Here is a 12,172-nt window from a genome sequence, read left to right on the forward strand (position 1 = left end):
ACATTCAGGGCATATGTTGCCCTGAATTTATTTTGTATTTGCCATGTTGCTTAGCATAAAGCTGTACTCTTTTTTTTTTTTTTTGAGACAGAGTCTTACTCTGTCACCTAGGCTGGAGTGCAGTGGCGCGATCTCGGCTCACTGCAAGCTCTGCCTCCTGGATTCACACCATTCTCCTGCCTCAGCCTCCCGAGTAGCTGGGACTACAGATGCCCACCACTACGCCTGGCTGATTTTTTTTTTTTTTTTTTTTTGTAGTTTTAGTAGAGACGGCATTTCACCGTGTTAGCCAGGATGGTCTCAATCTCCTGACCTCATGATCCATCTGCCTTGGCCTCCCAAAGTGCTGGGATCACAGGCGTGAGCCACCAAGCCCGGCCAAAGCTGTACTCTTAGCAATGATTTGAACACTCTCTGTTCCTAGCACTTGCCTTTCACCCTGGGATCCAGCACTATATTTCCAACTGTCTGTGACATAACTGCATTTGGATTACCTGTTGCATTCTACTCAACAGAACTGAAACTAAACTCATCATATACCACATCCTTGATCTACTGCTTTCTCAGATTCTGTCCACAGCTTTGTCTATAGACATCGTGGCCCTCCTTCACTCTCTATCCGCTTGCTCAAGTGACTTCCATTGGAGGGCTGTCACGACAGCACATTCCTCAGCCTACTGCATATTCTGTATAATAGTCAAGGTCTGTCGCTGGGAGCTTCTAGAGGAAGAGCGTGGCTCCCAAACCACATAGCTCTTTCTAGGACCTAGAGCTTCCAGTGAGCAGGCCCCTTCTCTCTGCTCCTGCTCCTCCCCTGGGGCCCAGGCAGTCTGCAAACCTCTCCTCTAAATGTGTGTTTTCTAGTACGTGTGTGATCAGCTTCAGTAACAGATAATGATCTCACAATTTCCTTCATCTACCAAACTATACTGCATCGCTGTGTCTCCAAAATTATTTATCTGTCCTGAGAGGTACATTTCTGACCTCAGGAAAGTATTGCTGAAACACATCTTCATCATTAGATTGATTACTGGAATCCCATCCCCCAGCAGTTTGTGAGATAGTATCTCCTTCTGGTTTGCTATTGTTTCTCATGGGTTAGTTTTCAATCTCAACCACTGAATCACAAGATCCGTGAAGACAAGCTTATGATTGCTACTGTGTGTTACCTGCAGCACACTGAGGTAGAAGTAGCTTTTCATAGAAACTGCACAAAAAATCATTTGAATGATATGTTTTATGTATATATCTCTGGTTTGTGTATATTTATGAATTTGTGTGTGTGTTCCTCAGTGTGCTTCCCATATACTCTGTAAGAAGTATTCATCTATGTAGTTTGAGGGGCAAGGACTTGGATATTTTCCCTGGCCATCAGGCCAGTGACATAAACTAGTTAAGTCGGGTCCTCCACAAGCTCATGACTGTTGCTGGCGCAATACAGGGCTTACCTGAGCTGTAGCCTGGAATTATTTTTGCCCCCGCTTCCTATTCTTTCTCAATATAAAAGACTAATTTTGCTTTTAAACATGAAGAAAGTGGCTGGGCGCGGTGACTCATGCCTATAATCCCAGCACTTTGGGAGGCTGAGGCAGATGGATCATGAGGTCAGGAGTTTGAGACCAGCCTGACCAACATGGTGAAACCCTGCCTCTACTGAAAATACAAAAAATTAGCCAGGTGTGATGGCACACCCCTGTAATCCCAACTACTCGGGAGGCTGAGACAGGAGAATTGCTTGAACCACAGAGGCAGAAGTTGCAATGAGCTGAGATCACACCACTGCACTCCAGCCTGGGGAATAGAGCAAGTCTCTGTCTTGGAAAATAAAAAATAAAAAATAAAAAAAGTTTTTAAAAAAATGAAGGGGGAATATGTATGTGTACATATGTGCTTGTATGTGTGCTTATCTATGCATATGTACATACATATGTGCATGTATATATGCATATATGTATATATGAAGAAAATATATGTAATATATATTTTCTCCAAAATGTAAATTACATTTCTCCAAAATGTAAATAATGGATATTTCTGGGTGGTGGTTTTTTTAGTTTTTGTATTATGTCTTACAATAAGACATAATAAATTTAACAAAAACCTAATAGATATTATTTTTTAAAGACCACAGAGGAACAAGATTATCAGATAGTTGCTGGGGTCCACCCTCTGCATGAACCAAGGGTGAGAGACGAGCAGGTTCCTAGCAGAGAACAGGGCAATCCGCTTCTCAGGACCTTGGGATTCAAGAGGGCCGTCAGAGAGTGAATTCAGGCTGACTTGCAGGACTGGCGGAGGTTGTGAGCTGAAGAACTGGCAACTTTGTTTGGTTGCGAAGGTCAGGAGCCTTGGACTGTGAAAAGAAAGAGAAGGAAAATCCAGGGGGTAGGGGGCTGGGAGCAGGAAGGGGATAAGTTCTTGAAGGTTTTCCCCAAAACTCAGCAGTTTAGAGACCTGTGGAAAAGGTGAGGAAAAGCTTGAAACATGGCTTCAAATTCGTGAGGCGTTTTCATGAAGAGATATGCAGTGGGAGAGAGAAGCGGACGTGTTTCCAGTTTGGTGTTCACTTTCTGTGATTCCAGAGGGAGGGGTTCCCAGAGTGACTCAGCATGGGGACACGGAGATCCAGGTCAGGAGGGCACAGAGAGCGCCCACTAGGGAAAGCGTTTGCCACTGTGTGAGCAGCAAGCTTTCAAACGGGATGCTGGTCAAGACAGCTCCCCCAACCCGGTTACCCTCTCTTCCCTCCTCTCCCACAGTCTAAGTACAGAGGGAAGGTTTTCTGGTAAAGAAACTGTCTCTAATCTTTCTAAATTGGAAACAAAAAATGACATGAAACAAGTATTTTCCAGGATGTCTCTCCCACACTACCTAGGTTCAGAGTTCTCTCAGAGGGTTCCCTGAGCAGAGGGAAAAATGGAAAGAGGAAAAACAGAGATTGAATGTCACTGGCTGCGGCTGATGTCTTTGCACTGGGGTGGTGGTGTGGCAGTGGGCGTGGCCAGCCTGTCACTCAGGAGGCAGCATAACAGGTGGGCATACCTCCGCACCACCTCTGAGGCCTTCCTGCTCATCGCTGACTGCTCAGCCAGCCTGTCTTTATCAGTAACCTCCTTATAGAATTTGGGAAGAAGAGCCCTGGGGTCAACATGAGACGCAAACACAGACATCTAGATCCAAAAGGAGGCCCTCAGGCAGAGTAGGATGCATGATAAAACAAATAAGAAGGTCGCAGAAATCAGTCCCTGAAAAGAGCTAACCTGAAAGTGTGTTTCATGGTATTAATTGATGTCTTCTCTCTATGCAGTATTTAATATTTTTGTTACTGTGTATCTCAGTTTTTAATTCTGATGGCTACATCAAGTGATATTTCCAGTCTGGGTTCTGGTTTGAAACCTGAGGTGGAGAAAGCCTTTTTGAAACCAGTTAATATAGTATTCGCAGAGTTTCTCTGTAGGAAATGGAGGAACACAGAACACATAAAGTCCCTGCCAAGGACAGAATCCCCCACCCCATCTAATGGAAGAGATACAGGCCTTTCCCTAAAAGTCCCTGCCAAGGACAGAATCCCCCACCCCATCTAATGGAAGAGATACAGGCCTTTCCCTAAGAAGTCACTGCTATAATTGGGCAGGCAGAGAAAAACACAAAGGTTGCCTGCAAGCAAGCCATCCAGAGGTTCAGCAAATGACAGTAACCACTGCCTTTCTTACTGAACTCCTAATGTGAGCCTGACATTTTACATGTACTCTCTCCTGTCATTCCCACAACAGTTCTTCAAGGTAAGTATCGTTATCCTCATTTTGCAGATGAGGAAAACGTCACTCCAAGAGGTTGAATAATTTACCCAGGGTCACACAACCAGAAAGTGGCAGAGATGAGATTTGAACCCAGGTGTTTCTGATATCCATTATGCACACTGCCTTCCACTGGCCAAGTCCACTAAATAAAACAATTGGATGATTCAGGCAGAAACACACAAAGCAACATTTTGGCCCAAATAATATAAATTCTATCAGTTCCCTCTCCTCATCAGCTAAATAAAACACATTTGAATTTAAAAACCAAGAAAATTCTGTGTTCCATGTATTGTCTGTTAATCACTCACTGTCTTCTGTGCCAAGCAGAGCATGGCATGAGTCAGGAATTTAGAGGAGGCTGTTTATTATGTCTTAGCCATACAAATAGCAATTCAAGCACATCCCTGCCTCCATGGTTTTCTAATCTATCAGACAAAAAACATTGGAAACATACAGTCGACTGAAGATGAATTTGAAAATATGTTACAAAATAGCTGCCTCAAATTCTTAGTGAAACAAGAAGAGGTATAATATAATAAACATGTTCTCCTTTTGTGGCCATTTTTCTATCACTGGATGTCCAATGAATGCAAAACATCTCATTATAGCTCAGCTCTTATTCCAAGAGTCTAACATTAGAATGGGGCCTATAGTATATTAAATAAACAGCATTTATACGAAGGAGTCTGTACATGAATAAGGGGAGATAGGGGAAATTTTAGCATACCCTCCCCTCATATAAAGAATGCTGAGAAGGTTTGGTTAATAAAAGCCACTGTCCTATCAAGTGGGTCTCACTGATTCTTGCCCCTCATGGAAAATGCCAAAGACAAGTGCTTCTGGACAATGTGTGCTGGAAAATGTGAAAATGTACTCGATATCCTGCAAAACTCAGCTTTTCCGATGTTGGAGTGGTTGGCATAAAGAAAAGACCTCTATGCTAAGCATTCCAAGACAAGTGACCCTTAGAATTGCTAGGCAAATATTTCAAAAAGTTGATCTCAGGCTCTACACTGGCCTACGGAATCAGAAAGCCAAAGCATAGAGTTATTGGATATGAGAGGTATATGAATTCTAAGCTGAGAGCTGTTTTCTCAAACAAGATAAATTATTAGCATTTCAAAAAAAAAATTTAATGGTCTCTTTTTCACACTTCCACTTAAACTTTCTCCACTAGTCCTTGCCCTAGGCCAGATTTTTGAAAAATCATCTCAATAATGTCATGAATGACTATCATTTTTAAAGTTAAGAGCTATGCATTGATGTTTAGGTTAACCACTCTTTTAAGGTACCAAGTGGGCTATGTAAAATAATGGCTTCCTGGATAACTGTGTATGTATTTGCTCAGGGCTTAAGGGAGCAAGTGTTCAGTATCACCTATATGGGTTTATCACCTATTTCCTATTTCTCACACATCAAACCATCATGAGAAAGATTTGTGGATATACAGAGATTATCATAGCTTAATATATATTTATATAGATAGATGTATATAATAAAGTTACCCAAACCTAAACTTCAGGTTAGGTCCTCAGGGACAGGATAGATTCTTATGTGAGGAATGCTTTCCAAGATTTTTAGAATTCACAAACATACAAATATACAAATATTATTTAGAAGATGGATTCTCCTTTAGAAGAGGCAGCATGTACAGTGGTTAAGAACAGCTTTGAAGTCACACAAACCTTGGTTCAGATCTCACCCCCTCCACTTGCCAGCTGTATGATCCTGGGCAGGACTTCTCCAGGCCTCAGTCTGCAAAATGAGGGCAATGGTATTTACCCACTCAATGAAGCTGTGGTGCAGATCATGTGAAATGATGCATGTGAAACACTCAGCACCTTGTCAGACATGTGGTAAGCACTCAATAGATGTTAGCTATTGATAAGAACAATAAAATATTTTTAAACTGCTATCCTCTTCAGAATTTTAACAACCATATAAAAAGCAGAATGCCAAACTTAGCATTTATAAGACTATTAAATCCTGCCACTGAAATAAATTCTGTAGGCCTCATAGCCCATCTATTAAAAAAACCTGGTAATGACAGTGAATTATGGTGTAGGGGTGGGGGGATCTAGCTAATCAGGACAGCTGATGCCACCTTCCATGCTAATGACATTGCACACAGAAAAAAATGTGATTTAAAATTCTTTTTTTTTTCTTTCTTTTTTTAAATTATACTTTAAGTTCTAGGGTACATGAGATGGAGTCTCACTGTGTCGCCCAGGCCAGAATGCAGTGGTGCAATCTCAGCTCACTGCAACCTCAGCCTCCCAGATTCAAGTGATTCTCCTGCTTCAGCCTCCCGAGTAGCTGGGATTATAGGTGCCCACCACCACGCCTGGCTAATTTTTTGTATTTTTAGTAGAGATGGGGTTTCACTGTGTTGGCCAGGTTGGTCTTGAACACCTGATCTCGTGATCCACCCACCTCAGCCTCCCTCAGCTGGGATTATAGGCGTGAGCCACCACGGCTGGCTGTGATTTAAAATTCTTGAGCCTCTTTTGCCCTGGTAAAGTTGGAATCAGTGGGTGTACCAGTCCCTTTGCCGTGAGTTATTCACAAATGCTTGTGTATAGCTCCTGGCTTTCTTCAGAATCTCATCTCCTCTCTGAATCCTAAGTATACCCTATATTCTTGGAAGCTCAGGGTAACTACCACTTCAGCTTGATGCTGAAGTATTTGATCTCACTAAATGAACAGTTTTTGCCCAGCTGGATTCTTACTAAGAGAGTTTCAGACTGTTTTTCTCATTTCCATGCCACAAGTGTGATAGAACCTTTTACATCATGGAGCTGAGCCACAGTCAATGTGAGACTGTGAAATTATACTCTGGAATTGATCCTAAACTTTTCTCTTGGCCAAGAGCCATTGCTCTTTAGAATAGATCACTCTTCTAAGAGCGCTACAAGTTGACCTTCTTTGAGAGGTCATTTTTCTTAAGGAAACAGTGATTTCCTTGCTTCAGATGGCCCAGTAGAGATGTTGTAAGCCATGCTGCATATGGAAGCTGGGTCTCCAGCTTGGCTCCCTACTCGTTCACTCTCTCACTCAGGAATTCACTCCCTCAGGCAGCCTTGCAGTCTGCCCAAACCAACTGCATGCCTTGGAAAAATTACAGATTGCCACCTGTCATGGTCCCTGGAAACACTTAAATCATGAATTTTAAGTCCATTACTGTCAAAGATGTACTATATAAATGGGTAAACTTTTCTCAGTTTCTTGCTGGTAGGGCACAGGGGCCCTAAGACAGCTTAAACAACAAAACGAATAAAGGATCTGAAATAAACTTTAATGATCACTGTCACTAGGACCTCACATTTAATGCATCCCCATTTCTATTATTCCTGACTCAACTCCTGCTTATGGGTCTGGAACGTTGGGAAGCCACTGCAGGACTGGTTTACAGGTGTCTAATGGGATGAAAGCATATGGATTTGAGTTCCAACAAAGTTAGTAAAAGTGGTTCATCAGTGATCCTCCTCTGGATTGTGGACTTGGTGGCCTCCTTCTGAACCTTCAGACCAAGGAAAGTCTTACACACACTCTGTTTCCTCCATATCCTCTTCTACAAAATGATTGTGTGTTTGTCAGGTTGCACTCTGCATTGGGTTACTAGAAATACAGTAGGTTGCACTGATGATTTAACTCTGTTTTCTATAAGGGCTACGGGATCTCATGCAGATTTTTGCAAAGTTATATGCAAATCACAGAGCCCGGCCCTTTTCTTAACAGGATGGCAACCTTGTTCCTCGGTGGCACCTGGGACCTGGAGATCCTTTCTCCACTTACGTTTAGCGCGCATCCTGGGACTTGTCCCTGCAGCTCACCGGGTTAGCCGTGGCACCGTTGGGACCTCCCACCAGGACTCCAATCACCCACTTCTCTTGAGACTTCTCTGGCAGGGCTGGTGTGGGGTGCAGCCTTTGCTCAGAGGGCAACATGTTCCAAGCAAAATCTCCCTGCCTGGGCCATGGGTTCACCCTCGGGGCTCCCTTCTTCTCTACTGGGTGCAATTCGAGGTTGCTGAGCTTCTCTCCAAAGTCTAAAATGGTGGGGCAGTAGGGACCTGTGAGAGGCCCCATGGCCCAATGTACTTCCCCCAGATCCCACTCAGAACAGCAGGTATGCCCAGGCCCCTGCTGCCCTAGAGGTCTGCAACATGAATGAAGAGGTTAATTAGAGGGACATACTTGTCTCTGAAGTTTACACCAGGATGAACATTTCTATTATCAGTGGCCCCCAATCTGGAAAAACCCATCATTCTAATCTAGCTTGCATCCCCACATCATGAGAAAGAGGGAAGAAGAAGGGATGATGTATGGTAGAGAAGATGAGGGTTAATTTTAGCCTTTCCCAAACACTGGCAACAACCACTTCCTCAACAATTTTTCTATCTGCTTCAGCCTACCCAGATTTTTTCATGTTTTTCTAGCTCCTCCATAACCTCCCTCCCTCCCAAGGTCTCTGGTTCAAAGACCACCCTACCAGCCCCTATTTGCTTCAGGTTATCCTGTTGAGGGTGGGTGGGAAGTGTGAGAAGACATAAATGAAAAACTGGCCACATGTTGGTAATTGTTGAAACTAGATGATGGTACATGGACATTCATTATACCATTCTCTCCACTTCTGTATATGTTTGCAATTTTTCATAATAAAAAAAGTTTTAAAAGTCCTCCAGTTTCCAACACACTCAAGAGAGAGCCCTAACCCCAAACACAGAGTTTCATGGAAACCCCACACCAAGGCAAGAGGCAGAGATGATGATTCCATTTCATATATACACTAATTTTCTAACTTTTTTTAAAGGCCCACTGCTTTATTTTCAATAGATTAAACCTGATTTCTGAGAGGTCCTGAAGTTGGGCTTACTTCCCTGGCTGGGTTATGGGGGAGGGCAGGGTAAAGGAATCCTTAAAAAAGTTTACACTTTTATGTATCTCACAATCTTATTGTGAGGATGTGACTTGTTCAGTGTTCTGAACTTTTCGAAGGAATCGTGCTCTCAATGCAAAGTGTCATTCTCTGGAATTGCACCTGGCTCAGGAAAGGACTGTCTTTGTACTTGAATTTAAATCCAATGGAGAACTTTAACACGGGCATTTGCATGACTGAGAATTGCTGCTGTCTTTTTTCCGTATGTCACTTTCTTGAATGTGTTCTAATAAAATGATTCTAAAGCAGGCTGTTGATATACAGTGATTTATAAATACTTTCTGTTGAGTGCTGAGGCCCTTAATTCTCTGCCAAGAATCCTCCCCATCCCACTTTCCAGAAAGATCTGTCAAGCTGGAGACAGATGCAATGAGCGTGTGTCCGGCATGATGGCGGCACCACTGCAATTGCAGCACTAATGAGAATCATATCAACCACAGCAATTTTGTCTTCTGGTTGCCTAGCAACAGAATTTGTTTTTCAGAATAAAGATAATCATAGGTAGAAGATGAGTGTGGTGGCGGGAAGGCAGAGGAGGGGGCAGGACAGGAACAGGAGTATAATTGACTCCACAAGGGAGGGAGTGAGGGAGCAAGGTAGAAGGGAGAGAAAAGCAGCCAAAAAGAGAGACAGGCAAAGTTCAAACTCGTGCTTTTCAGTGGTAGTCCTCAGCACGTTCAAGTGATAATCAATGGTTCAATTTTATTTACAAAATTAAACCTTTTGATATCAAGCTATAGCAATTTACAAATCTCATTAGGCAAACTGGAATCAAAAGGGGAAAATATATATCTCTGAAGGTAGATATTTTGAGAAACACTTTTTATCCCTATCTTTATGCCCCTCCAGCCAAGACTAGCTAGGGCAGGGGTCCCTAGCTCCTGGGCTGCAGACTAATGCCTGATGATGTGAGATAGAACAGTTTCATCCCCAAACCATCCCCCACCCACCCCCTCACCCCTCCCATTTATAGAAAAATTGCCTTCCATGAAACCAGTCCCTGGTGCCAGAAAGGTTGGGTACCACTGAGCTAAGGCACTCCCATGAGCTAGTAGCAAACTTGGGCCAACTCTTTGGGAAAGAGGCATTGTTAGGAACCTCATGGCTTAAAGGCTTCATAAAGGGAAGGGGAGGCAGAACCAGTCAAGGAGGCTTCCATTCACTGGGCGCTTTTCTGACACCAGGTACCAGGAAGACACTTGATGTCCTCTTTTAATTTTCACAGCCATCCTGAGAGGCAGGTAGTACTTTGTTTTCCAAATGAAGAGAAGTAGATAACTTAAACTCACAGCTAGAACATAGCAGATCTGTGATTCAAATTCAGATCTCTCATCCCCAAATCCATGCTTTTCCAGGCCACTGGGCTGATGGCCCAGGTGCCCAGCCTGGGGTCTTCCTTGCACACCTCCCACAGGTGTTCACATCAAGGAACTGTGCAGTTCTGTATGCCCTCGGGGTGCAGACCAGTGTCCTGCTCTTCCTTGTGTGATTGGAGAACCCTGACGGCTAGGGTCTTTGTAGCACACATCCATGTATCTGTGCCTTGGTTGTGTAGAGCACAGGCTGATGAGGCAGAAATCACCGTTTGGTTTCCATAGGGATTTGTTTACTTAGCAAATATTTTTCGAGTGCCTCCAAGTGCTGGGCATTATGAAGTGGGTGAGTAAACAGTCCCTGTTCTCACAGAGCTTACCAGTAGAGGAGACAGATATTAAGTAACACATATGAGTGGATATTTAAATACAACTGAAAGGGACCTTGGAGATGATTGAGATCAACTGATGAAACTGAGACCCAGAAATGCTAGTTGCCCAAGCAATTTGCCCAAGACCATATAGCAAGTTAGGGGCAGAATAAAGACTAGAACTCAGAACTCCTGATTTTCATTCTTAGACTATTTTCCCCCAGAATATGTCACACTCTGTTCTGTTGCATATCCATTCCATAGTAGACTGCCCCCAAGCCCCAGCCAGCCATATATAACATGTTGATCCATCAGGACACTATTCCCATTTTTAGGAAAAACCAGATAGTGTTTTGAAATGATAAGGAGTGTAGTGAAGTAAATCCCTGAGAGTGGTGCTTACCAAAGCTTGTTTTCAGTGTTATCTCAGAGCCCAGAGAAGAAACAGAGAGAGGCAAGGCTCCCATACAGTAGCGACACTGACTAATAAGGGTGCTTACAGGTGTTTCAGTGTTTTGGTCTGACCCCAATACTTTCTCATCTCCCAGATTCAGCAGTTGCTCATTCACTCATTCATTCAACAAATATATACTGAGTGCCTACTAGGTGCCAGGAACAGTTCTTGGAGCTAGGGACACAGCAGTGAACAAAACAGGCCTCCCTCATGGAGCTTACATTCTAGCTGCGAGAAACGGACAATAAACAAAATAAATAACACAGCATATTAGAAGGTGAAAAATGCTACAAAGGAAAATAAGAAAGGAAGGTAGAGAGTGCCAAAAGTAGAGATGCATTTTTAAATAGGGTAGTCAGGAAAAAGACCTTCCTTAGAAAACGATATACTCAGTACATCATTTTCTTTATTTAGTGACATTTAAATGTATGTATATGCATACATATGTACATATGCAAGGCATATATACATATAATTTATATAATACAAATACATATGTAAGACCTTCCTGAGAAAATGATGTACTGAGTCATCATTATATATATACATATGTACATATACACATACCTATATATACTATACATATACAAATCTACAAATGAATTGGTGACAAATATATCACTTTAAGTATGACAGTGCATTTGACGTGGTTTAGCATGTCATTGTGGGCCTAGCTCTGAATAGCCAGCATATTGTGTAATTTGAAAAGTCCCACAAGCTGCTTCCTACTCCTTACAGAAAAAGAAAAAGAAAAAAAAAAAAAAAGCTTTTCATGGCATGTACCAATGCCCAATTCCTAGCATTCCCTTTTTGTGGGGCACTAAAGCAGTAGTTCTCAAACTTGAGTGTACATCAGAATTGCTTGGGAGGCTTGTTAAAGCACAGACTGCAGGACTGTGCCCCCAGAGTTTGTGGTTCAGTAAGATTTGGACGGATACAAAATTTTGCATTTCTAACAAATTCCCAGGTAATGCTGATGCTATGGTCCAGGGACCGCATTTTGAGAACCACTAAATTAAGCTATTATAGCTAGGAGGTTCCTGTTAAAATGAAGCTATTACCTGAGAAATGAAGCATCCATTCAATAGGATGAATGGACATTATCAAAGTAGTTATCCTTAAACAGCAGAATTGTTTAAAAATTGGACTATTTTTTTAAACAGGGGTAAGTTTCAGAAGCCACAGCCAAAGACCCCAAGCATGGAGGAATTAAACAAGGAATGTGTCCTCAAAGGAGGTGCCAACAGTATTTCGTTATTTGTCTATCAATGCTTTACATTTTCATAACGTAATACT

General features: G+C 42.5%; 1 protein-coding gene across 24 annotated transcripts in view; it reads left to right on the forward strand.

The window, feature by feature from the left end:
* KALRN (kalirin RhoGEF kinase) overlaps window positions 1-12,172 on the forward strand; it is a 697,103-nt gene that overhangs the window by 482,960 nt on the left and 201,971 nt on the right. For 8 of the 24 annotated variants that reach the window (XM_073009790.1, XM_073009791.1, XM_073009792.1 and 5 more), the window contains exon 34: window positions 7,539-9,541. The exons of the other annotated variants lie outside the window; for them this stretch is intronic. In XM_073009790.1, coding sequence (XP_072865891.1) covers window positions 7,539-7,601 — 63 coding nt within the window. In that variant the 3' untranslated portion in view covers window positions 7,602-9,541. Of the gene's footprint in view, window positions 1-7,538; window positions 9,542-12,172 lie in introns of those variants that run through there. 24 annotated transcript variants of the gene reach the window in all.

Source organism: Chlorocebus sabaeus, chromosome 22, assembly GCF_047675955.1.
Source record: "Chlorocebus sabaeus isolate Y175 chromosome 22, mChlSab1.0.hap1, whole genome shotgun sequence".
NCBI lineage: Eukaryota > Metazoa > Chordata > Mammalia > Primates > Cercopithecidae > Chlorocebus > Chlorocebus sabaeus.